The sequence below is a fragment of the Hyaena hyaena genome, unplaced genomic scaffold (genome assembly GCF_003009895.1).
Source record: "Hyaena hyaena isolate Hyena2069 unplaced genomic scaffold, ASM300989v1 scaffold_410, whole genome shotgun sequence".
In the NCBI taxonomy this organism is placed as follows: Eukaryota; Metazoa; Chordata; class Mammalia; order Carnivora; family Hyaenidae; genus Hyaena; species Hyaena hyaena.
In genome coordinates, this window is record NW_024081042.1 from 1,196,683 (window position 1) to 1,224,479 (window position 27,797).

Below are 27,797 nucleotides of genomic sequence, written 5' to 3' on the forward strand. Positions count from 1 at the left end.
GATTTGCACAAAATCAAGTCACTAGGATAAAGCTTCTAACTTTATTCTTTAATCTACTGGATGCTACCTTCTTGAACATGGGGGTTTTCTCACGCTGAAGAGTTGAATACTGCTAAAAAATAGAACAAAACAAAAAAACCTATTGTAAGACCACTGCAAGAAGGGAAACCATAACATTTCATTTTCTGAAAGCAGCAGCAAGTAATGAGTGTTTATGAATACAATAAACATATCTCAAAAAAGAATGATACAACTTTTATTTTCCATGGATTTTAAAGACACTTTTGCTACATAGTTATGTATTTTTATGAGATTATATTTTTTTTCATTTGTATGAAGTTCAACCTTATACAATTTTAAGGTGATATGTTTGGTAGTGTATCTATAATCTTTAAAAAGTTTAGAGTTTTTGGAATGTACAGTATATGAGGTAAAATCAAGATTACATTAAAAATTGTTTTCTCCTCTGCACTGATTTTGCAGTGAGGCTCAAATGGCAAGTACACTATTAAATGACATTTACTATCAAAAATAGGAGTTCATTTGAGTTACTATGAAAAACATAAGCCACTGTAACTGCCACAGTGGCATATTTTACCATTTTAGACATTCAACTATATAGAAATCTCTGGGCTATTACACTCAAACTCATTTGTACTGCCAAATGTGGCACTTTTATGAAGTTTCTAGAAAATAATTGCAATTACTGTAGTTTTGGGGGAAAGTTAGCCTATACATAAGAGATTAAATTTAAATAAAATGTAAACATACAGTATATTATAGTGACAGATCATTCTTACCACTTGGAAAGGCCAAGTTTATCCGTTTCTTTTTTGAACAAAGGTTAATGTTTTTTTCTACAGCACAGATCATTTGACATTAAACAATTACAATACATGCCCATTTCTAATATAAGAGAAATTCTTCAGAGATCTTCAAAGCACAAAACATATGTCCTGTTTTCAAAGACTGACAGAAGTGCTTAGTAATCACTAAAATGCTAACCCCAGCAACTAAAAATTAGTGATTCACTATCCTAAAATTCAAATAATAAATTAAAAAGGGTAGTTACAAGTGTTTTACAGATAACAGATGTGATAAAACGAGAATTTTAGATAGTTTCATTACAAACTGTATTATTACTGGCAGTCATCGACATCTATGCAAGATGTACAACGTGATACTTGACAAAATTCAATCTGATCATCCAATAACTCACAAATGCAAGCTCACAAAACATTAATGAATTATGCAATTGCAAAGTGCTCTAATGCAACATTAACCACATGCAATCAACAATTTGGAACAGTATCCAGACAGACATTACATTAAACATTAGTTTTTCAAGAAAGAAAGCAGCTTGAAGTTTACTGGTGCAAATTAATTTTGTCTTCGGATTTGGTGTCCCAAACAAAAAGGTTAGGTTTGATTATGAATTCTGATGGTGATGGCAGTAGTTATAGGAGAAGCAGCAAAACTTATGGGAGTTCTTCAAAATTAGCCTATCCGATAGATGGAGTGAGTGTGTATATATATATATTTCTAAACTTGGTATGTATAGTTTATATATGTGCCATATATGTACGTGCATGTCCTCACACACATACATATAGTTCAAAGGCTCACAAAAACCAAATTAAGTAGGTCTGAAATTCAGAGCTGAGTATGATTACTTTTAAAAAGTATCTGTAAGTCCTCTGTTCTTTTCCATGTTCCCCAGACCTGAAGAGGTGCTTTTTAAGTAAACATTAAAATATTTTAGGCCAAGTAAACTGTCTGTGCTTTCTTTAAGTGACTTCTCTGTGAGTTCATGAATATATACTTGTAATGAAGAACTCCACATTTATCAAACAAGAAGTTCCTTTTTTTCCATGCATATTCTTTCATCCAGTTTTTGTCTGCTAAGCCCCTCCAGTTATTCATCATAATCCCACTTACCAAATAATTAAGACAAATGAGGAGGTAGAAATATAGCACTAGATTGCTTTCACAGCATCAGACTTTAACATTTTTTTATAGCATGTTAGTGTAAATTTTAATCATTTTGAATTTTTCACTAGGTGTTATCTTTAAAACAAACAGATTGGGTTGTCACTGTTACACTCATGCTGACTGGTCAAAATACCAATTATATATTGTTGCCTCTTAAAAAGTATGTTTTACAAGAAGGCATGTAAAAAAAAAAGAACAAAAGAAAAAAAGACAAAGAATAAAGTCCCAACCAAAAAGCCAAAAATTGCTATTTCTGTGGCTTGCATTCTAATAAGGTGCCAGCCTCTACCTAATGATATAAGCATTGAAAATGGCAAAAAATGATGTATTATAGTCTCAATGCCAGTGCTAAATGCCACTGTTTTTTGTAAAAGCAATACAGAAATAATTTTAGTACATGACAAAATAAAATGTAATACAGTATTAAAAAATAAAGTTATATTTTCACTTGATTACAAAGTACTGAATGATAAAGGCAATCAAAATGGAAAAGAAAGCAAAAAGCACGAGGATGACTGCGGCACACTGCTCATCACTCAGTGCCCGCCGGGCCCTCGTGCTCTCCACAGTGTCTCTGTCGGTGCTGGCTGGTGGCTCAGTCCTCTGAGAGATAAAGAGCACTGTTGTGCTGTAGGGACCTACTAGGTCCTGGTGCCCCACAGGGTCTTGGCACTGGCGAATGGCACACACACGGAAACGATATTCACAGTTCAGCTGAAGGCTTGAATACCGGAATGAAGAGTCGGGACCTTTGTAAATCTGTTAATAAGATGGTAGAAAAAGAATTATGTGTGAAGGCTAGGGAGAAAATCTATTTTACAACTGGCTAGTTTTAGAATTATTTCTGACATTAAAGCTAGTGAAGTGCCACTATTTTAATCTTTTTAATGACATTTAAAAAATACCTGTCTTTACATTAAAGAGCTTATCCACTGTTTAAAGGCAGAAGAAACTGGAAAAGTGAGGATGTGAAATCCATCCTCACAGAACTTACAGATCAATTAAGGAGAGAAGATCTGCCCCCAAAGTAGCTACAGAACAAGCTAAATCAGCCCATGGACATTTCCCTAGTTTCTTCAAATGTAAGAAGTCAAACTTCTGTGAAACCATTCCATGAAAAGAGAAACCATACTCCTTTGTTATCTTTGCAAAAGTGGTTTCTGTACAATTTCAAACATTCGCTGTAACAATGGATGAGCATGGGGAACTTTCTATAGATGTCTATGGTGAATTATTTCATAAACTTTAAGTAATCACTTACAAACACAGAACTGGATGTTAAAACCCAACTCCTCTGCCCATCGCTTAAAAAGGAAAGAACAAGGATGGAATCCCATGGATTTTCAAGAGAGTGTGCTAATGACTGAGAGTGTATCTACTGGAACTGGTCACCCCTGGGTCCAAGCACTGTTTTGCTACTTCACATTCTACATATGATCTTAGACCACCTAACTTAGTACAGTGAGCAAATTATTTTGTATGGTAATTATGACAATGAAACAAGTATTTGTGAAAGCACTTAGCACAGTGCCCAGCACATAGCAAGTGTTCAATATATGGAAGCTATCGGGGCACCGGGGTGGCTCTGTTGGTTAAGCATCCGACTTCAGCTCAGGTCAGGTCAGGATCTCACGGCTCCTAAGTTTGAGTCCCATGTTGGGCACTCACTCTTTCCCTCCTCTGCTTGCACTCTGTCTGTGTCTCTCAAAAATAAATAAGCATAAAAAAAAAATATGGAAGCTATCATTTCTACTGAGTCCCTTCCCTCATTCTATATAGAAATGAGAAAACCAAGGCTCATTAGTGACTGCCCAGTTGAGTTTTTCCAGCTAGATGGTGGGCTGTAAATCGAATCAACCCAAACCTACACAAGCATTCTTTCAAGCAATTTTAGCTGCTTCAGTTGTATCTATGTTGTAAATCTCAATTTTTACACACAGATTTGCTCCCAAAGGAGCAAGGTAAGAGCTTTGTCTCATTTTGTGTCTTTGGAATCGAGCACGTAATAGGTAAAGGCCCAAATTAGTGAATTATTTACTATGTATATGTCAAAATGTGTCAGTGGATGCTGCGTATCTATAAAGGAGCTTTTATAAAGGAAGTAAGACTTACGATGAAGCAAAGAAAATGGTAAATATGCATTAGTTCTGAGGATGCAGATGAGCAATACAGGGAGTGGAAATGTAGTAATGTTCATGTCTGGACCATGGTAAAAGGAGTAACGTCAGTAAATTAGAAGACTAAGTATTAGAAAGCAGTGTCGGGGCACCTGGGTGGCTCAGTTGGTTAAGCATCCGGCTTCAGCTCAGGTCATGATCTTGAGGTTCATGGGTTCGAGTCCCGCATCAGGCTCTGTGCTAACAGCTAGCTCAGAGCCTGGAGCCTGTTTCGAATTCTGTGTCTCCCTCTCTCTCTGGCCCTCCCCTGCTCACGCTGTCTCTTTCTCTCTCTCCCTCTCTCTCTCTCAGAAATAAATAAAACATTAAAAAAAAAAAAAAAAAGCAGTGTCAAAGAGTACACATACAATGAGTCCAAAATAGTAAAAATAAAAAATATGTATTTGTCATATGTATATAATGGGTAGCATTTATATGTCTTTAAATTTTTCTTTACTTTCCATTGGTCTCCAAATGGGCATGGTAATATGGTTATGGGAAAAAACTCAACAAATGGTATGAGGGTGATAGGAGAAGGGATTTGACAGACATGAGGAATATATTCAGAACACTAGCTGGAAACTGAGGTTTATTTCTACGGGGGCCAGTTTAGGTGTATGTTATTTAAACAGTGTTTAAGGAATCTCAATTATAAAGCTGAATGAGGGATTGAGGGAACTGGGCAGGATAGGGGTTCTTGCTGTATGAAAACACAGGGATACGAGGTTTTGGTATATAGTTTTTATGGATCATTTTTAGAAATGATTTTTATTTAAGTTGGCAGGCAAAAAAAAAAAAAATTTCTTTCAGAGTTCAAAATGTGGGGACCAGAACAATGTTAGTATTTTTGACAGTGATAAAGTGAAGAGTTTGGAGAGGAGAGATTGGGAGGGAAGATAATGAGGTTGAGCTTTCAATTTTGTGTTTCAGATGTTGGTAGGATATCTGAACAAGGAGACATTTTATAGGTGACTGCAGATACAGGACTGAACAGATAAAACTTGCTAAAGCTAATTATAAAAATGTTCATATATCTAAGTAAAGCTATTCAAAATGAGCTTCAAGCCTGAGGTAACGTGGGTTAGGTCTGAGACTGAGAAATAAAAATTAAGATGAAAAACACCGTTTCCACTCCTGCAGTTCATACTGACAAGGTAAAATTATTATGATCTTAGTAAACAGAAAAGGGCAAGTAAAACTCAAAACTTCGTAATTTTTGGCCTGTAGCTATTACTCACAGATGACTTATAATTAGATATAGTTAAAACAAAAAATAAAACAGTTCTTTATATTTGCTATCAATCAAGTATCCATTTTAGGATGAGAATGACAAATATTATTGCAGATTTACAGTTAAAATGGCAGGTAAAGAGATTATGGTTTTTACTTTGCATTTTAATTGACAACTGCAGACAAAATTTAAGCTTATGATGTTTGTGCATGTTTAGCTGGCTAAGAACTTTGAAACAGTATCCCAAATGCAACAGAATTTTATAGGAAAACTTTAACAATTGTACAACAGGGGCCAATAAAAATGAAACCAGTATCTTACTGTTTATATCATTGACATTCTTTTTTCTTTTTTTTTTAATTTTTTAAAAATGTTTTTTATTTATTTCTAGGAAAGAGAGAGAGACAGCGTGAGCAGGGGAGGGTCAGAGAGAGAGGGAGTCACAGACTGAAACAGGCTCCAGGCTCAGAGCTGGCAGACAGCACAGAGCCCGACACGGGGCTCGAACCCACGAACCGCGAGATCATGACCCAAGCGAAAGTCGGACGCTCAACCGACTAAGCCACCCAGGCGCCCCCCATATTGACATTCTAAAAGCCTATTTGGTTGGCTAGATGAATTTACTAAGAACTCATACAAAAATATAAAACAGTCCTTTGTTACCTTTTAAGGATGAGTAAACATGTTTACTATCAAAGATAACCACTTCTGAAGTTATCATTATAAAGAAACACTCTGTTTAACTATTTCTACTTTCTGTGTATGTTACACATCCACAATCTGATTTTACCCTGAGTAACATGCACAGTATATATTATTTATATCAGTTAGTATTAGACAGTGATTTTTAACAATAAATTATTTTTAGGATGAGTACAGACTTGTTTATACTATTGCAAATACTTATTTCATAGTGATCAATACATGAAGAGAACAGTAAAAAACCCTCAAAACGAACGTAGACAAATAGCCACATAGCTCTTGTCTATAACCATTCTTCCCCTCTCTTACTGCTGAGGGAGTTATAAGTGAACTTGGGAGATTTCAGAGCAGTTCTTAAGTTTATTGTGCATAAGCACCACTTAGAACTTAAAAAAAAGAAAACAAAAGAAGGAAAGCAATCATTGTCTCAGCTCTTAAGACATTCAGGTTCATGGGGTCTGCAGGCCACTCTGAGGAACACTGTTTTTGGGAATGTAAGTTCAGAAGAATAAAAGAAGTTGGACAGAATCCAAAAGGCCACTGTCACAGCACCCATTCTCCAACACTACCAACAGTACTGATTTTTGATGGGGTATCAAACTTTCCTTACCCAATCCATGTATTGAGAGAAGCTGGCCTCATTATTAACTCCAGAGGAGGCCTCTGGTTGGCTTAAACCCTGTAACAGTCATTCGTTCAGGAATGGCTTTGCAATCTAAGTGCTTTCTTTTCCCTGAATGTGAATGAGGGACAGTAAGTTCCTTATGGCTACTGGCAGCCACTGACGACTATGAGAAAAACCATGCCCCTGACAACTTCACTGAGCTTCTGAATCACACAGTCCTGAAGACTGCTAACCTTCAGGCTTCTCCCTAAGAGGATTTACACTTGATTGTACCAGTCTGAGTTGGTTTCCCTGGTACTTGCAACATAATGATATGTGACACAAAAGGGTCTTAGGTACAGACTCCCAGGTGAGGTTGATCCCCCAATATTTTTACTTCATCTGTTACACTAACTGACATGTCATTTTGGTAAAAGAGCACTTACTTGCTTTTAAAAATGTATACACCTCTGAGGGGATTACAGAACCAGTAGACACCTGCCTTTGGTAGGAAACTTCCCAAGCAAATAGTCTTTCTCCTAATGCTACTAAGGTCAGCTAACCTGTGTATACGGGAGTTACAATGTGTGTCAGGCATGAGGCATGAGTCAGGGAGAGTGTAACTGTAGAGAACGGGACATTTTAGGTGAGGTGCTACAGAAGGGGGCATGGAGCAGCAAGAAGGCAGCAAAGGGTTTTCCAAAGCTGATCAAAGTGGGATGAAGAAAAGGAAGAATACAAAAAAAAAAAAAAAAAAATCAATTTGTTTCTATTCTTCCCTTCTTTGTCCCAAACTTTTAAGCTTAGCCCAGGGTCATGACGACTTGTTGCTGCCAGGAGAATTTGCTTTTAAATCCCCAATCCCAGCAGCATTATAGGTTAAAGAGATTTTTTATAGGCTGTTGAGAAACTCAACCACCAACTTAACTTGAGTCTTACTCAAGTCACACTTAAGTTCATGGTTCCTTCTAAGCTCACCAGTGTCACCATGCATCCCCTTACTTAAATGGTACTCCTTTTAGAAAACATTCCAGAAGTCCAGGTGGAATAAATCATTCCTCTTTGTAAAGTATGTTTTATCTTTATTGTGACCTTTTATTTGTTTGGCTATGTAAAATGTCATGACTATAAAATTTTTGCTTGCCTTATTATATTCTAAACAACTTTCTTAAAATCAGAACAGTAACCTATTAATACTGTAACCACCCCCCATAATTCTAAACATAGTATTTAATACATGTGTGTTGATTATCAAATAAATTTTAACTAAAATATTAAATTCCATGAATGAACCTGAACTCTTAAAAAGCCCTTCAAACTTTTGGAGTATAACTCGCCAATAAATTTTTAAAACATTTAAGAGATTTAGATAAGCATATGTATAATGAAGTTCTAAGCAAATCAGTATTTTAAGTTTTATAGCATGCTTACAATCAAAGGTAAGTGAAAGTAATGAAAGAACTGATTTAACTTTTAAGTTAAGTTAGAATTAGCATTGATATTTCATGTAGTGATATGTTTATTAAAATTCATATACTACTCAAATCTGGGGTCCCTATTTCCTTTAAACATTTAATGCAATTACATTTTTTTTAAATATTAATTTTGCTTCCTCCTTGGAAGGAAACCTGCTTATCTGTAAATTATATTCAAATCTAATTATCATGTCAATTTGCAGATGGCTTAATAAAGAAAAACAATCATATGCCAAATATAATCTGACTCTTTGGAGCCTTATAATTTTGCTTAAGAAATTGCACTTCTATACTTAAAACTTGAAAGAAAAAAATTAGATCTATATTGAAAAAATATTCTGAAGTGCCTGGGTGGCTCAATCGGTTAAGTGTCTGACTCCTGATTTCGGCTCAGGTCATGATCTCAAGGTCTGTGAGGTTGAGCCCCATGCTGGGCTCTTCACTGACAGCATGGAGCCTACTTTCATCTACCCAATATCTGAAATTTCTCAGCCCCGTAAGTGACACTTCTGCTAGGCTTCCATAATGACTGAATACTGTCATATTTAAAACAGTGTATAATAATAGTAATAATAATAATAATAATGATATGATGATGATGATGATGGAAGCCTCCCTAATGTTCTCTGCTTCTCCCTGTATCCCATTCTAGTCAAAATGACCTTGTGACCAATCATATGACTACTCTGGTCAAAATCCTCCACTGGGTTCTCATTTTACATGGAATAAAAGTCACAGTGTGGCCTATAATGCCCTATATGATTTTCATACCACTCACAGACCTTCTTTACTATGAGCTACTTGACTTCATCTACTATTTTTCCCATTGCTCGCAGAACCCCATATTGGCCTCCTTGTTGCTCATTAAATTTAACAAGCATGTTTTTGCACACCTACCGCTTCCTCTTCTTATAACACTGTTCTCCCCATATTCACCTCCTTTGGTGAATTGTCACCCGATTGCCCTGTATGAAATAGCAATAGCTGTCTCTCCCTACAATGACTGCTTATTCCTTTTACCCAGTTTTATTTTTTTCTCCACTGTACTTATCACTAACATTAGATTGTATCTAATATAAGATATAATTGCTTTTATTATCTTTTTTTACTGAATGTAAGCTCCACAGAGGCCAAGAACTTTCTGTACAGAGTTATATATCCTGAATGCCTGGCACACAGTTAAATATATTCTTGTCAAATGAATAAATAATCTGTTAAATATATAGCTCACACTTAAAATATTTTGAATCCTGAGATACTATGTAGTTACTAATCTTAGGAACACAGTAAGTACTAAACAAATGTTTTTTAATTAGGAAGATAAAGATAGTCAAATATTACACTGCAAGTACATTAAAATGAGAAATAAAAATAAGTATCCACAGAATTACATTTTAGCACGTACCTGTTTAAATTCTGAATCTTTTCCCAACATAACTTGAAGACTGTAAATAACTGGATCACCTTTCATTGGTTGTAAACACTCCCATGTAATTTCACAAATGTGATCATTTATTTTCTCTATTTTGGGGGCTGTAGAGAACAAATACAAATAAAATCTGCTCTACTTGATTTTAAATTTGGCACATCACATAGATACGTTTTAATCAAAATCAACAAACCTTTAAAACCCAGTTATATACTTCAAATAAATATCAATGAATTTTTGAAATTTGTAGAGAAATGGTTAATGGTTCACTCTTATTATCTACAGGCCATATAATCTACAGGTGCTACAATGGCCAGACTGACTGAAAGATCTGTCAAGGTAAGCACTGTTTTCACTGAGCTAAAAAGCCAATAGAGGGGTCATGGCAGTTCTAAAACAATGTCAATGATGCTTCTAAGAGCATAACTAGAACATGACATTTTGTAATTTAAGAAATCTCCTAAGAGGGTAAGCTGAAAAATACTCCTAGTTGCTTGACATACAACTGCTTCACTCAATGCTGGGCCAAAAAGGTTTAAAATCCACATTCTTCTTAAGGCTAGTAAACACTAAACTGGATGAGAGAATAAAAAAATGACTCAGTTAAACTCCATCAACATTATTAGAAAGATATTCAAGAACAGTCCTGCTAACTATGGATCTGCTTAACAAATGACATATTTCAAGTCTAGAACTAGTCTTTGTGATTTGTCCACTGTGCGAGGAATGTTAGTGATTTTGGCTAAATATACAAAGTGCAATCCTTGCCAGGGTCATTTTATTTTTTAAATGTTTACTTTGTGAGAGAGAGAGAATGAGAGAGAATAAGCAGGGGAGGGGCAGAGAGAGGGAGAGAGAGAAAATCATGCAGGCTTCATGCTGTCAGTGCAGAGCCAGACACTGGGCTTGATCCCACAAACAGTGAGATGATGACCTGAGCTGAAATCAAGAGTTGGACGCTCAACTGACGGAGACACCCAGATGCCCCAGCCACGGTCATTTTAAAATAAGAACCCTTCGAGGGGTACCTGAGTCATGAGATCAAGCACCCTGTTGAGCTCTGTGCTGAGTGTGGAGCCTGCTTAAGATTCTCTCTCTGCCCCCTTCCCCAGCTCACTTTCTCTCTCTCTCAAAAAAAAAAAAAAAAAACAAAAAAAACCCCTCTATAATTAAAGATATTTGTGTATACAGGTGAAAGTGTGTAAAAGTTCAAGTTAACTAGGGGTGCCTGGGTGGCTCAGTCAGTTGAGCATCTGACTTCAGGTCAGGTCATGATCTCGCAGTTTGTGGGTTCAAGCCCTTCATCGGGTTCTGTGCCAACAGCTTGGAGCCTGCTTCAGATTCTGTGTTTCCCTCTCTCTCTTGCTTGTGCTGTCTCTCAGAAATGAATAAACATTAAAAAAAATTCAAGTTAACTTGAATACATAAGAATGTACTTATGTGTTGCTTAACAGACAACCTGGCTTTCTCCCTGAAATATGAATGAATGAAACAGTAGCAACTCAAAACAATTTGTGATTTAAGGAAAAAAATTTTTTTTTAAATATTTATTTATATTTAAGAGAGAGAGAGAGAGGCAGTGCACAAGCGGTGGAGGGACAGAACGAGGGGGAGACACAGAATCTGAAGCAGGCTCCAGGCTCTGGGCTGTCAGCACAGAGCCTGATGTGGGGCTTGAACTCACTAGCTAGGAGATCTCAACCTGAGCTGAGGTCAGATGCTTAACCAACTGAGCCATCCAGGCGCCCCTGTGATTTTTTCCCTTAGTAACAACAGCAGAAACATTAGATGAGCTTATTAGAAAACCATATATCTATTCAATTTAGTATTTTTATGTTAGATTATTAAAAATAATGATTAGTGACAAAACCCAGGACTTGTCTGAGTATCAATGTGCTAGATAAAAGAGCTTCTATTTTGAGTCAAACTCTCAGTAGGTGGGCTTGTCTATATAATTAAAAAAATTTTTGTTTTTACATTTATTTATTTTTGAGAGACAAAGAGAGACAGAGCACAAGTGGGGGAGGGGCAGAGAGAGAAGGAGACACAGAATTTGAAGCAGACTCCAGGCTCTGAGCGGTCAGCACAGAGCCCAACGCGGGGCTCGAACTCAAAATCTGCGATCATGACCTGACTGAAGTCAGATGCTCAACCGACTGAGCCACCTAGGTGCCCCTGTAATTTCTTTTTTATAATTTATACTGGACACATATTGGACAATAAATTGTAATAGCAGCACTTAAAACTGTTTATGAAGATCCATTTAACATTAATATATTATTAAAAAGTAATTTGAAGATATATAACTTACCTTTCAAGGCAGCTGGGACAGATTTTGGAGTAGTAAAAATATATTCTGGAGAGAGAGGACCTTCCCCTGCTTCATTACAAGCTTGAATACAGAATTTATAGGATGTTGACTCATTAAGCCTTTGTACTTTGTATGTATGACATGGACCTCTATATAAGGATACAAACCTAAAATGGAAATGACTCTTATTAAAAATACACATTGACCACATTATGAAAAAATTTTAAAAACTACTAAAAAAGTAGAGTTGGGACATTATTTAGAAGTATAAGTTACTTCTAGACTTTAATGTCACTCCAAGTAATCTATGTATTTTTTCATCATCTACAGATGATGAAAATCACAGGATTGGTAAGTTGCCTAATTTGACATGGTTTCCTGAAAATTTGTTAAATTTTGTGTTCAATCATCATTAACTTTTCAGGCTTCTGGTACAGCTTTGTTTCTGACTGCCATCTTTTAATGTCTATATATTTTTAAAGATACTCAGAACACCACAATTTTCATTAGAAACTTAGGCATACAATTTATTATAAAAAAGAGAATATTTCTCAGGTATTTTTTTCAGCTGATTGGTGATGTTTTCTAGAGAGAATATATAATTTGCCATAAATTATCCATCTGAACTGTTTGATGAAAAGTTTAACATCATATATGTCATCTAGAAATTCAATGCTCCCCAATATTTTTGATTAACTGTTTTAAAAGTTTTGGAAACTGGGGAATGAATAATGGAATGCTCACATAATTCTAAATAGTCTGAAAGCTGCAGGCAAGGGTAATAATGAAGAAATAGTTAATGATCTGAAATAACAGTATTTCTAAGAAGCAGTAATTAGATAAGCCTGGCCTTTTTTAGTCTCTCAATTTTTTTTTTAAAGGATAGGAAGAAAGAGTTGCAACCAGTATTGGAAAAGTGAAACAATGATAAAACCTGTAGTCAGGAAACAGCTGAAATGGCATTCTGGTACTATGCCATAGCAAATGTAAATACTTATGAAAAATCAAAGGTAAAGTGTATAAATAAAGATATTAAATTGATTTATTAAATTTATGTAGTAAACTTACAATATCATAAAAGGCTTAAGTGTATTTTCCACAGCCAGCAGCCATACACACACCCTGCAATTCTCTAGATGCTAAATATTAACTAAGCTTAACATTCTATAATAGAATGTAGCCTAATAATAATAATGGAAATCTTTATTCTACTCCATTTCCAATGAACACTAATTAGATCCGTTTCCAGGAAACCTTCCTGCATTACCCCCAAAACAATGTAAATGCTAGAAAGGGGATGAAACTAATTTAAAGAATTAATTCACCCAATGATAATAATTTATACATTAAAGATAAAGGGCTACACCAAAAATCTGTGGCAAGGCAAAGAATTTCCTTCTAGAGATAGGAGGTACAAATGTACATAAAATTCTGCCACGAACAAAGGCTAATTAACATTGATAGAGGCACAGATTTCAGAAAATAATCAATGCTGTTTGCTTTGTGTAATGCTCTTACTGGATATACAGTATGTTTAATTCTGTATGTTATTTTAAATGTAGAAGTCTACCTGAGAGTTCTTATGTACAAGGACCATGAATATTCCATTATTGAATATCTGACTAAGATACAAACACAACACAAAAAACAAAGTGGGAAAAACTACTTCTAGTACTCTGGATCCATCAGATATACAAATTGTTTCTTTTAAACTGACTGAAAAGTAAAATTTCAATTCTTAAAATATTACAGTATATGGCACTGTTTACATGGGATATAATGTTAATAAACAATCTCAGATTTGCATTTGAATATTTTATATTACAAATATTTTGAGTATTGTTGTAATTCAAATGCATGATTTAGTGGGATAGTGTACGGCATGGATATAATGAAAATATAAAGGATGGCAGCACAGACAAGAAACTGAGTAGTGAGGGGACTGGCTAATAACTGGAGTCTAACCAAGATCTGACAGTGAGGAAATGAACTGTACTGACTCAGTGTGAAGGCCCTGTGACAGGGGTGTGGAAGAAAGTGAGGCACAAACTGGGCCCTCAAGGATCTCAGAGGCCTTAAACCAATTAATCTCCTGTTAAAACTGCTGGAAATAAGTGTTGAAAAGCTGGTTTTGTAGCAAAGATTATGTTTCTTTCATGAAGGAGCCAAAGAATAGCCAATTTAATTTTTTTCTCAGCATCCTACTCACAAGTTGTAAACAGGAAATCTTCATTATATCCTCTGGTGTTTTGAAAACAGCACATTTAAAATTAGGTCTTATGAGAATTCTAACCTTGTTTTTGAAATTCATTTTGTTTACCTCTACTGTTTATTGAAGTCTATATACTTAAGACCTAAGAAACATATAAAGAAGCAATTACAAATACCTACCTTCCATTCTTATCCTCCATCTGAAGGTGGTACTGAATAGAATCTGTTGACAGTGATTTTGGGGTTCCTTCTCCCCATTTCAGCTTAAGGTTCTGGTGGCTGAAGGCAACACATTCCAGACGAGGTGGATCAGGAGGGAGGGGCTTAGTTTTTAATTTTATCATGTGGCTGAAAGGGCCAGCTCCAAGGCTATTCAAGGCTTGAATCCGTATTCTAAGTGCCACATTAAGGGAAAAAAAAATTTGGTTATGATTATTCTATTTAGAGTTTGTCTGGTCTAGGCAAAAATTAATATAGTTTTTAGAGTGTACCTATATGTCGTATCTGGTTGCAAATTGTCTATAATATAGTTTGTAACCTTTCCCACTGTCAAGGGCTGTTTATCTCCAAAGTCAATGCTGTAGGCAAGGATTTCTGAACCATGGTCACAAGGCTTTTCCCAGCTTATTGCAAGGCATGTAGAAGGTGAATAATGAGGATTTTCTATATCATCATCACTTATTTCTTGAAGACAAGTCACAATAGCAGGAACTGATGGTGGAGTCATACAGGCTACTACTTCACTGAAAGGGCCTGCACCCACAACACTCAGAGCCTACAAATTAACAAAGCCCATTAAGTTAAAAAAGACATGACCATCAAAATGCTCGCAGAACAGAAAACTGGCTAGAGTAACCTGACCACCTTTACCTGGACTCTGCAATAATAGGTAGTTGCTGGTGAAAGTCCTTTTAATTCATAACTGAGACCAGGCCCACAGTAACACATCTGCATACTTCCTTCAACGCCTCCCCATTCCAATCGATATTCAGTGACATCTGTTCCATTACTCAAAGGGATCTTTAAATTAAAAAGAGGAAAATGTCTTAAGTCTTGACACTGGTTAGTTTTTGGGCACAAATATTCTTTACCTGCGCATATCAACAACTGAATTGCTTTTGAATTTCTTAAAATGTTCAAGTATAATTAAAACTGTTCAATATTACATTCTTATTCATTAAGGTCACCTGGGTTTAAGATTGGTCAAAAAATATAACTTTATTTTCAATTATAAGCAGAAATAAGACCAAATCACTTTAGAAAGAGAATTTTAAGGTAAATATACTTCAAAATAATTTTATTAAGTAATATAAATGTTAAATCATGTAAGGACATTTTCTTTGTTAAATTTCAAAGGAAACAGAAAATGTAATTATCATTACTGATTATTACTGTATGTAATAAACAGTAGAGACAATAAATAAAGAGAAATAGTATTATAATAATCCCTATGAATGTTTGTTCTGAACGTTAAGCTCACCAGTGGCTAAGTATCTCAGTAATGAGACAAAGCCTTTGAAAAAATACAAAGCACATCATAAACAAGAAACCATATACTTCTAATGCAAATATACCTTACTTACTTAAATGCAGTGTAAAAATTTCACTTTTTACCACATGAACTTAAATAAGGCTTACTGTCTGCATAATTTAGGAGGTGAAATGAATAGTATCTCAGGGCACCTGGGTAGCTCAATCAGTCAAGCATCTGACTCAACTTCAGCTTAGATCATGACCTCATGATTTGTGGGTTCAAGCGCCGTGTTGGGCTCTGTATTGACAATTAGAAGCTTGCCTGCGATTCTCTCTGCCTCCCTCTTTCTGCCTCTCCTTCACTCTCCCTCTCAAAATAAATGAATAAACTTAAAAAAATGAATAGTATCTCTATTCTTTTATATGAACTATTCTAATCACTTAAGAAAGTAGTCAGTGGGAATTATAATACCTCCCAATTCACTTGTGCACAAGTTGCAGATCTGCATGTAACTTGAGGGGGCTTGCACTGATCTGGTGGTCCAGGGGCTGTAGTAATATCACATTTTTCTGAAAATGGTCCAAACTAGAAAAACAAACATAACCAGCATTTTCATTTTTCACCCACTGATCGTACAGCTCTCCATAAATATTTACATACATAAATAAGTGCATAATCCCTCTCCTTCAAGACTGACCATAATAGAACTCTACAAGCATTCAAAGAAAGGAAAAAGATTTAATGATTATGAAGTGACTATGTCAGGTATTTTTAAGTTTCATTTACTGTTCCTATTCTTTTTCCTTCATGACTGTTTTTTGTAAGAAGGGCAGGGCATTAGGGAATTAGGTACATGGAATAAGTCAGTAGAAATTATATGAGGAGTGAAGGAAAGGATACCAATTAAAGGCATGCAAGATGGTAGGCATAATTTATATCTTAAAATTTAGAATAGCTTTAAAAACGGTATAAAATGTATATTCTCTGGAAACGCAGAAAGCACATTGTTTAAAATGACTGTCACAAATTATCAGAATCCTGAAAATACAAATTAAGTATGTATTAAAGATGCTATCCCAGTGTACTGCAGCCCTGTGGGGCTGACAAGATGATAACTTCAGACAGGACACAATGACTTATGTAAGAACTGCCAACAAAGTACTGACATAAGAAATTTTAAGATAAGTTTACAGATACCGGACTTGGAGAATGGGACGTAAAATATAGTAAAGTTCACTAACATATGAAATAATGGGACGGGAGAGACTTGTCAGTTTAATTTTGTGAAATTATAACTATAGAATAAGGAAACATACTGTCACTCAACTAAGGCAGAAACTACTGCTCTGTCCTGAGAGAATCTGTTTTAATGCAGAGATGAGAAATGTCCTGGTTGAGTGGAAAGGGCTTTGGCTCTGGAGTCTGACAATTCTGAATCTGTGGCTTATTCCTGTCACTTCTTATTTGTGTGACTATGGGCAAGATATTTAGCTTTTCTGAGCCCTAGCCTCCTCAGCTGTAGAATGGAGATATCACCTGTTTTGTCCATTTTATGGAACTGTACAGTTACACAGAAAATACTTTTTTAAAAAGTTACATAAAACTAGAAATGCTTAAAATATGTTATTTTTTTTCCTTAGGCAAAAAATGAACCACAATTAGTGGCCAAATGAAAGTAAATGCTGCATATAACCAGTCTCAAAACTTAATTACTAGAAGTATTTCATCTAATGGTTTTGTTTTTACCCTTTAACTTATTAATAAACCCTACTATCACCACCTGAAAGTCAAACTTTAACCCAGGTCAAGTCCCAAGTGTCACAAATTATAAATAGGGTTTGAAAATATTGAGATTCTGTAATAATCATCATATATACAGACCTCTCTGTTATTTATCAATATAGGCTTAAGCAAAATGGCTACCTAATGGGTGCAATTACATGTGTTCTATGAAATCCCAGTCATTATAATTCAATCAACAGAGTCTTCTTACCCCCATTTTGTTAGCTGCATGCAGTCTGAAGCTATAAGTCTTTCCAGGAAGAAGGTTGCTCACTGTACATTCTACTTCAGAACCTTGGTAAACTTCTCTGGGTTCATCTTTTTCTATAGGAGACATTTCCACACCATAGCAGAAAATGGGTGATCCACCATCAACTAGAGGCGGTCCTAAAGGTAGAAAGATTTATGCAATTTAACAAAAGGAATATATTTAGCACTAACTCAATTATAATTTATTACCAAAATAAAAATTACCCCATCGTAACTGTATTTCTTTTGCTTTGGGTCTACCCTGTAATCTGGGAGGGAGGCATGGGCCAGGAGGCACAGCTGGAGTCTGCACAAGTAAAGATTCAGATACCTGCCAAAACAAAAGCAATAACAAAACCAAAGCAATAACAAAACAAAAGTGCCCCAATCAATAATATGAACACAAAGACTGCATCAATAATTTGAAATTCTACTTGACTACCAATTGAAAAGGAATAAAGTCCTAAATAAAATAAAACTCAATTAAATCATTAAAACTCTAATTTCATATTAACAAATAAAGACACATACTATGTGACTACTATATAAAAAAAGTTACCAGAAAAAAGAACAAAAGATTCTTGCTTTTCATCTTTCCATAATTAAAAAACAACAACAAAAAATAACCTTCAACACAACCTAATGGACTAATAAAGATTATTTTTGATCTTGTCCAAATGGATCCACATTTCTCTTCTAAGGATTTTCTCATATTCTGTAAATACTGTTTGCCATGTTTTCAGTAGGTTTAGACATTTTGGTTACTTTACTGTATATTGTATTTTTAACCTAAATACTAATATACATATATGCATATAAAATCTTTCCTTTTTCCTCTCCACCTAAAAATAATTTAAAATTCAGGTTAACTTTTCCAAGTGCTTGGTATCTTTCCAGGTATTTGGTATTATCTTAGTTTCAATGTTATTTAAAAAATATGTTATCATTTGGTTTTATTTTAAAAGACTTCTTTTAAATACTCTGACATGCACTCACTACCGTATCCTTACCTGTGCTGTATTAAGGTTTATACTTAACATTCTTTCCAAACATAAATATTTGGTCATCACCTTTTTCAGAAAGGTATCCTATATGAGAATGCTATTATCACTGTATTAGAAAAATAGGGTTCCCCCCCCAAAATTAGGGTGGGATTTGCTCTTTTTAATCCTGGAAGATTTGATTAGATAAAATGAAGCAATTGGATTACAAGCCTGTTGGGTAGGATTTGCCTTCAGTTTGATAATACTTGCATTTTCAACAAAATGCTTATAAATTCATTTTTTAAAAAGGTACCTTCATTGCATTAAATTCCATTTGAAAAATAATAACAGTTATTAATACTCTATGAACCCATTCTTGGTTAAATTCATTAAAAAAAATCACTCTTATTAAAAAACATACCTCTCTAGAGCATTACAAATATATATAATCAACGGCACACTAAGTCCATTTAAGTCAGTGGATCTCTAATAATAAAAATAACTGCCAACTTTTCTGAAATAAGTAATTACTAGAATCTGTGTTTTTATGGTTTGTCCTGGCTATTGAGCATCATCCTAAAAATTTACCTTTATAGCTTTTTCTGCAATATTTTTGTATATTTGTTGTTCCAAAGCTAAACAACAACCAGACAAGAGATATTCGCTGAATACTGATTATGGGTCATGTACTATTTTAGAATATTCTGATCACTGTAAAATTAATCACCTAAATTACAGAAATTACTTTGGATACATTTCAATATTTAGGTGGCATCTGGTGATGTCAACTTATTTCACTCAAATGTGAAAAAAAAAATCTAGATATAAGTATTACCGCACTCTGTCCTCCATCACTGATGCAGTAAACTCGTAAACGATAGAAACAGCCTGGATTTAGTCGATCACAAAGATGTTCCCTAGTAGCTCCACTGTATATCATATCCCATTTGTTTCCTGTAAGATGAAAAATTATGTTCAATCAGCTACGAGGTAATGTTTAACGTTTGGGTATCATGGACACGGCAGGTATCCTAGCTTCACTAAGTAAGTGTTTATGTAATTTGTCAGAAACAATTTCAGCTTGTTTTGAGTTTCCTGGAAATGATCTAATTTTCTTTGTGTGTGCAGCTTCCTAGACAAATCTGCATGGCTTTGTTGAAATGAAATATCTCTGTAACTCTGTTACAGACTTTGACTTACCTTGATAATTTGCTTTTAATTAAGCATTTTAAATGTGTTTACTGGCCCAGTAATAACATTATAACACACAAAGAGTAGAAAGAACCAATTCCATGGGAAGTTTAGTCTTAATTAAAAGACATTACTTTGCAGGAAGCAGTTCATTTCACAGAAATAAGGACTATGAAATGTGTTATTCAAAAATTAAGTTCACGAGGCACAGAAAATATTACTAAAACTAGCATAATGTAAGTTAAGTTTTAGAAGTTGATTTTTCTCTGACATGTCTGGTTATAAATCTAACTGAAACTTCAGAAAGCTTTAGATATACTGGAACTGAGTAAGGCAAACTAATGAGAAAGAAATAAAATGTAATAATATAGGTATACAGCATTCTTACATTTCATTCACTCTATTTCTAGAGATTATAACCTAAAGTGGATCATAACAGGAAAAATTCTAACTGCTATAAACAAAGGAGAAAAATGAAGAGTTAAAGAAAACATCATATAAAATATAAAGTCATGAAGAGCAGAGGCAGATTGGTATAAATCTATTAATTTTTAATAGTTATTCTTACCATTAGCACCTTCTGCCATCTCCACTACATATTTATTGATGGCTGCACCTCCACTGTCTTTTGGTGGGTCTATCCAAAGAAGTAAAAGTGGTGTTAGGCAAAATACATAGTTAAAAATGACAGGAAATCATAATAAGTAAAATACCAAATGTAAGATTGCTTAAAAAGTAAAAAGAACCACCTGTAGTGCTTTTTAAAATTAATACCAGCATCTCATTACTCTATTGGTTTTCCATTAAATAGTATATAAGCAAGTATTCAATAATAATTATTATTTTTACAAGTTTTATTTACTTATTAATGATTTATTTTTATTTTTATTTTTATTTATTTCTAGGAGAGAGAGAGAGAGAGACAGCGTGAGCAGGGGAGGGTCAGAGAGAGAGGAAGATACAGACTCTGAAACAGGCTCCAGGCTCTGAGCTGGCAGTCAGCACAGAGCCCGATGCGGGGCTCGAACCCACGAACCACAAGATCGTGACCTAAGTGAAAGTCAGATGCTTAACCGACTAAGCCACCCAGGCGCCCCTTATTTATTTATTTAAGGTTAGGTTTTCTCCACACCTAACATGGGGCTCAAACTGACGAACCCAAGATTAAGAGTCACATGCTCTTCTGATTGAGCCTGCCAAGCACCCCAACAAATGTTTGTTTTAAATGAGTAAGTGATTTTCATTTCTCATGAGAGCCAGGATGACCCAGGTGACTTCAGCTACAATTTCAGGCATTATTTATTTCACACAGTGTTGCCTCTATTCAAAGTCCTACCAGAGACCCCAAGTTCTTCCTGCATCAAATATGAACTTTGTATTTGTGTGAGGTAAAGTTTTCTACAGAAAATATCCTCAAACAATGAATGATTCTCACATTTCCAACTGAACTTGCTTGAGCCAACAAATTTACTCAACTATCTTAAAAATTATAATATTCAAATCATTTTAATCAAACATAAAAGTAATGATGTAATATGTATATCTTACCCCAAGTTATTTTAAAACTGTGTGAATGTATCTTCCCTTTAACTGATGGCTTCACAGGTACACCTGGTTTATCAGGGCACGTAGTAAATTCCACTACTTCACTTGGGTTACTTTTACCTTCTGAGTTGTAAGCAATAACCTGTGATGAGAACATAAAGACAAAAAATAATTAATATTTGATACCTAATGATACTGGCTTACTGAACAAAGTGATGAGAGATAAATAAACTCAATCAAATGATAAAGTAAAAGTTTTCAGACTGTGATGGCTTGTTTATGGAGAATTGCTTATCTACAACAGGGACTCAGCATATATGAAGAATATACAGGTATAATCTTTGAGAGCCAGTTCCGGGGATACAAGTGTAAGTCTATAACATTTTAATGTTAAACAAGAGTCATTACAGGAATAAGCTATAATCTGATGATAATGATGAGCTTGATTTATGTATTCTTTTACTATTCTTTGGGTTTTCCCTTAGAATTGTACTAATGACTTGCCTCTAATACAATGTAGCATAAATCACAGTGTAGCTTCACTACAGAGAAGCCCATTTGGTGAGGAACTGAAGCCTCTGACCAACAGTCAGAGAGGAAATGAGGGCTAACACTTCAGTGAACTTGGGAGCAAATCCTCTAGCCCCAGCCAAGGCTTCAGGTGATTGCAGCCCTAGCTGGCATCTTGACTGCAACCTCACATAAATCCTGTATCAGAACCACCCAGCTAAGCTGGTCCTGAATTCCTGACTTCCAGGAAATGTGAGAAAACAAATGCCTGTTTGTTCAAGCTCCTAAATTTTACAGCAATATCATTTATAAGTATTTTTATATTTGACTTTAGAACTGTTAAGATCTTTATAATTTGGTAAGTATTAAAATTCTTAGAATTCTATCATGTACACACACACAAAACCAAATTACATTCATACATACATATAGTTCCTAGCTCTGTACATTGAGAGGGTGCCCAGGAGTAGCAAAACCGTATAGTATTAAGTATACTTACTACTCAGATTTTTGCTTCTAAATACCACTGTCCACTAAAGGGACCCAGGTGCTTTGAGAAATGACTAATTCCAATGTTGAAGAAGGACTGGAGACTGGAATATCATGTGCCAGAAAGGAAAGGCTCAAAGAATGATGGGGGGCACATTTCTAAAGAATCTGAAAGTCAGCTCAGAGGAGCTCCCAAATGTGAAACAATGTGAGCCTCACAACTGATAATCATATAGTAACAAAATATAACCCACTCAATTAACAGGAACCCATGAGTTTATACTGACATATATGAGAAGAGGAAGGTTTTCTTTATAGTATAATGCCAACAAACAAATATAGAAGGAATGATAAAATTAAAAAATCACCACTTGGCAACCATTAATCATAGTAATAACTGATTCAGGCAAAAATTATCAATGGGTTTGTTAAAACTAGTAGGTGAAAGTGACGAAAAACAAAGTGTTTACATAGTATTTATAAAATACTTACTGCAAAGGGAAAAAGAACAAACTTACAATGAAGCAACAGTAGATATAAACTTTGACTACCAGTAATGGGACAAATGGAAATTATGCACCACTTGATATAATGTACCAAGAAAATAGCATTACTTTTTCTGATATCCCTGACAAAAAAAGCATATTTTGAATGTTTAACCACATCTACATTAATTTTTTTTAATGTTTAATTATGAGAGAGAGGGAGAGAGAAAGAGAAAAAGAGAGAGCGAGCAAGAACAGGGGAACGGCAGAGAAGATGGAGACACAGGGGCAGAGACAGACACACAGAATCTGAAGCAGGCTCCAGGCTCTGAGCTATCGGCACAGAGCCCAATGCAGGGTTCAAACTCATGAGCTGTGAGATCATGACCCGAGCCAGAGTTGGATGCTCAACCAACCGAGCCAAGTAGGCACCCAATATTCACATTTAGATGTTTGTTCACATTATACAAATAAAAGTCCCATAAAACATTAAAGTTGTTTTGAATTTTGACAATCAACATTACATAGTAAGAAAGTAAAGCAGTAATGCTTATTATTTTAGATTTGAAACCAAATGGGGAGCCTCGGTGGCTCAGTCGGTTAAACGTCTGACTTTGGCTCAGGTCATGATCTCACGGTTCGTGGGTTCGAGCCCCGCATTGGGCTCTGTGCTGGGAGCTCAGAGCCTGGAGCCTGTTTCAGATTCTGTGTCTCCCTCTTTCTCTGCCCCTCCCCTGCTCATGCTCTGTCTCTCTCTGTCTCAAAAATAAATTAAAAAAAAAAAAAAAAAAAAGAAGAAGAAGAAGAAACCAAAGGAGTGAGGTATGTATTCGATTTAAAACAATAGTAACAATAAGAACAAAAAAATCTTTTAAGGGCTTTCAAAGCTTACCTTAAATTTATACTTTGTACTACGTCTGAGATTCTTTACTGTGTAAGCAAGGTCTTCTCCATCATATTTAGGCTTAAAACCATATCCCTGGAAAGGGAAAATAAACCTTTCTTAGCTATCTAACAGCAGAAATATGGGGAATAATAAATACGTAAAAAGACCCAGGTCGTCTTCATCTTCTGTGTGCAATGTGATTAATGCTCTCTTAAGTGTATTCCTCACCTTTATACTTTTATCTTGAATGGACAAATCCAGAAATGCTAGTGTATGTTTGTAGGATGAAGGAGACCTCATTTTCAGTAAATATAGTAACCAAGAGATGATCTTGGTGCAGAGGGTAAAGTCAGAGCCAATGGTAACTTCACCATCAGTAAGCATATCCCTAGAACTAACAGAATTTCCTAGACAGATTTTCCAAGAGCTAAAAAAACCTATAACTAACATATTTAAACTTTCCCTAAACACTTAGCTATGTTTATGTAAATAAATGAATGGTTGGTTGTGCTAGCAGGTGGGGATGTCACTTAGGTTTTGGATTGCTATTTATGGCCTCAGTAACAAATCCCGCACTACTTTCCCAATGTCATTAAAAAAAATTTTTTTTAAGTTGATATATAGTTCACATCCTATAAAACTCCAATTTTAAAGTATGAAATTCAATCATTTATAGTATATTAACAAGGTTGTGCAGCCATTATTGAATTCTTAATTCCACAATAAAGCCTGCACTTTACTTTTTGGTTAGTAGCCACTTCCCCTTTTTCTCATCCATTAATATACTTTGTCTTTATGGATTTGCCTATATCTATAATAAAATGAATCACACAATATCTGGTCTTTGTGACTAGGTTTTTACTTAACATAATGTTTTCAAGGTTCATTCATGTTGTGGCATGTGTCAGTACTCCATTCCTTTATATGGGTAAATGATATTCCATTGTATGGTAATATCAAATTTTGTTTATCTATCCATCAGGTAATGGATATTTGGGTTTTTTCTACTTTTTGGCTATTGTGAATAATGCTGCTATGAACATTCATGTACAAATTTCTGTATAAATATGTGTTTTCAATTCTCTTGGGTATATAGCTGGGAGTAGACCGATGCTATTTTTGGCTCATATTGCTTTAAAGTAGTTCTGAAAAGCTACAAAACTATGTGGAACTAAGAGAAGATATTCTAACTCATGTTCAGCTCTGTTCTAGCTTATAGGAGACAAGTCACTGGAAACTACATTCTGGCTGCACTATATAATCTTACAATCTCTTTTCAAATCTTCTGTGGCATTTGGGAAAGTAGTGTATGAACACAGCTGGAAAAGGTGGACACATTATTTCCTTTTTTAGAACTGCTTAGGCTAAAAGGCTGTGGTGATCTTTCCCTCTATTTTCCCTAAAACATACATATTTAAAATGCAGTCTCTGCTGTTTCTAGGCACAAACATACATAAAAAACAAAACCTGTTCCTATACATCAAGAAAACAAAAGACTGAGTTCATCCTCACTCCTCAATATTCCTCAACAATACCCAACGAAGAATTCAAAGGATTTAGGGAAGGATCTAACTATTGTGGCACTATTACTTATAAGGATTAATGCCACACTGAAATATGTTTTCAACACTCTTACTTAAAATACATATTCATACTTACTGAAGTTTCTTCCTCCATCTCTAAAATGTAAGAAATTCCTTCATCTGATGGTGTTCCTGAGGGCTTACTCCATTGTAAGGATAACCAAGTAACACCAGCCTTAGTTAATACAGGACTTGCTGGCATAGAAGGGGCACAGCCTGAAGTGTAATATAAGACCTCTTCACTAAAATCACTGTTGAAACAAATGGTTTTTAAAAATGAATGAAAAAGGTTGTTTTTATAGCTAAAGAACTCATTTCTGATAAATGATATTTTTTGAAAGTGACAATTTTTGATAACTAATTATAATCTAAGTAATATATCTTGGATTTGATAATATTTTTATGGTAACCAGATGAGATACCTAAAAAGTGAGTTAATATTTTTTTAAAACTGCAATTTATGTAACTAACACATTCTTTCATAGCTTTTGCTAGGCTACTAACACATCTTTACCAACATAGTGATAAATTAAAGCAGAATTTTTTGGTGGATAATTTAGACTGTGAATAATTTATATAAGTTGACTAAATAATATATTTACATTAAAATGCATCTTACCTTGTACCATATTCATTTTTGGCTGACAGTCTAAATTTACAACCCATTGCTGGTGACAGTTTAGTAATTTTAAATTGTTTCTGTAAGCCCATGTAACACTGACAAAATTCTCCATTTCCTTTTCCCTAAAAAAAAAAAAAAAAAAAAATGCCGGATTATTATATACTTAAAAAATGGCTGATTATTATATATCACGTACATTACTGTAAAAAGATAAATCCACATCAATTTGTCCTTGAAGGACAGTAACATTAGCTAGAGTAAATTTTAAGTCATCTTTGTTACATGAACATCATGGATCTCAAGAGAAAGTTGAGGTAACACACATCTTTTTTTAATAAGTAATTTTTTTAAATTTTAGAACGAAAGCATGAATGGGAGAGAGAAAGTATGCAGCTCAGGACAACTACTATAGAGTTTTAGAAGTTTAGGATGCCACATAAAACGGACAAGTTTCTTATTCTCTACCCATTTTTCTTTATTGGGTTAGTAGAGTTAAAGGGCAGTTTTAGGGTGACTTCTGCTTCAAAGAAAACCTTCAGTCTGTATCTGGCAGCTTCACTACACTCTCCTATTTTAATGGTGTTTACATTTGATTCTACTAAGTTGTCTAAATAGAACATTGTATCATCTGTAAATAATGATAATTTTGCCCCTCTAGCCCTGCCACTATATGGCTGTACCTCGTTTTAGTTCTAAATCATACTGCATCAATACTAAATAAAAGGAAGAACTGGCAACTTTTGACTTGTTTCTGCTTTGACTGAAATGCTTTTTAAAATAAAAAAAAATGTTTATTTATTTTAGAGGAGGGGAGGGGCACAGACAGAGGGAGACACAGAATCTGAAGCAGGCTCCAGACTGAGCTGTCAGCAGAGCCCAGCGTGGGGCTCGAACTTACGAACCATGAGATCATGACCTGAGTCAAAGTCAGCTGCTTAACTGACTGAGCCACTCAGATGCCCCTAAAATGGTTTTATTGTTTAATGATGGTACTTCACTTAATACAAAAATAACTATCAGGTAAGGAATTATCTTTCTATTCCTAATTTGAGTTTTAACTGAGATAGGTGCTAAATTGTATCAAATATCTTTTCATAATTTATCAACATAGTGTATTTTCTTCTATTACCATAATACAGTAATAGATTTCCTAATTCTAAATTCTTTTCAAACTTCTGGAATAAAACCTACTTGTTTGTGCCTCATTACTCTTAGAATATAGGCATATTATTTTAGTGCACCTCACTTTATTGTGCTTCAGATACTTTTTTTACAAAATCTGATTTGTGGCAACCCTACATCCAACAAGTCTGCTGGTGCCATTTTTCCAATTGTACTTGCTCATTTTGTGTCTCTGTGTCACATTTTGGTAATTATTAAAATATTTCAAACTTTCTCATTATTATTTGTTATAGTGATTCATAGTCAGAGGTCAAAATATAGACATTAACAGGAGTTCAGGAGAAGTTGATCCCAACCCTCAGGGATGACTTTGAGGTTTTAAGACTTCAGTGGAGGAAGTAACAGCAGGTGTGGTGGAAACAGCAAGAGAACTAGAATTAGAAGCATGGAGCCTGAAGATGTGACTCAATTGCTGCAATCTCATGATAAAACTTGAGGTGATGAGGAGCAGCTTCGCATGGCTGAGCAAAGAAAGTGGTTTCTTGAGATGTAATCTACTGCTGGTGAAGATGCTGTGAAGATTGTTGAAATGACAACCAAGGATTTAGAATTTTACATAAACTTAGTTGACAGAGCAGCAGCAGGGTTTGAAGAGACTGACTCCAGTTGCGAAAGTTTTAGTATTGGTAAAATGTTATCAAATGGCATCACATGCTATAGAGAAATTGTTCATGAAATGAAGGGTCAATCTTTGCAGCAAAATAC

General features: G+C 34.9%; 1 protein-coding gene across 9 annotated transcripts in view; it reads right to left on the minus strand.

Moving 5' to 3' along the window:
- Positions 1–232: 232 nt before the first annotated feature.
- The window catches only part of FNDC3A (fibronectin type III domain containing 3A), a 147,113-nt gene continuing 119,548 nt past the window's right edge, over positions 233–27,797 (minus strand). For all 9 annotated transcript variants that reach the window (XM_039252154.1, XM_039252156.1, XM_039252152.1 and 6 more), the window contains 15 exons: positions 25,908–26,032; positions 25,365–25,539; positions 23,712–23,798; positions 21,339–21,477; positions 20,359–20,427; positions 19,435–19,553; positions 17,842–17,947; positions 17,579–17,754; positions 16,057–16,170; positions 14,982–15,131; positions 14,603–14,886; positions 14,292–14,504; positions 11,901–12,067; positions 9,566–9,693; positions 233–2,751 (listed from right to left, as the gene is read on the minus strand). In XM_039252154.1, the coding sequence (XP_039108085.1) occupies positions 2,437–2,751; positions 9,566–9,693; positions 11,901–12,067; positions 14,292–14,504; positions 14,603–14,886; positions 14,982–15,131; positions 16,057–16,170; positions 17,579–17,754; positions 17,842–17,947; positions 19,435–19,553; positions 20,359–20,427; positions 21,339–21,477; positions 23,712–23,798; positions 25,365–25,539; positions 25,908–26,032 (2,367 nt within the window). In that variant the 3' untranslated portion in view covers positions 233–2,436. The remainder of the gene's footprint in view (positions 2,752–9,565; positions 9,694–11,900; positions 12,068–14,291; positions 14,505–14,602; positions 14,887–14,981; positions 15,132–16,056; positions 16,171–17,578; positions 17,755–17,841; positions 17,948–19,434; positions 19,554–20,358; positions 20,428–21,338; positions 21,478–23,711; positions 23,799–25,364; positions 25,540–25,907; positions 26,033–27,797) is intronic.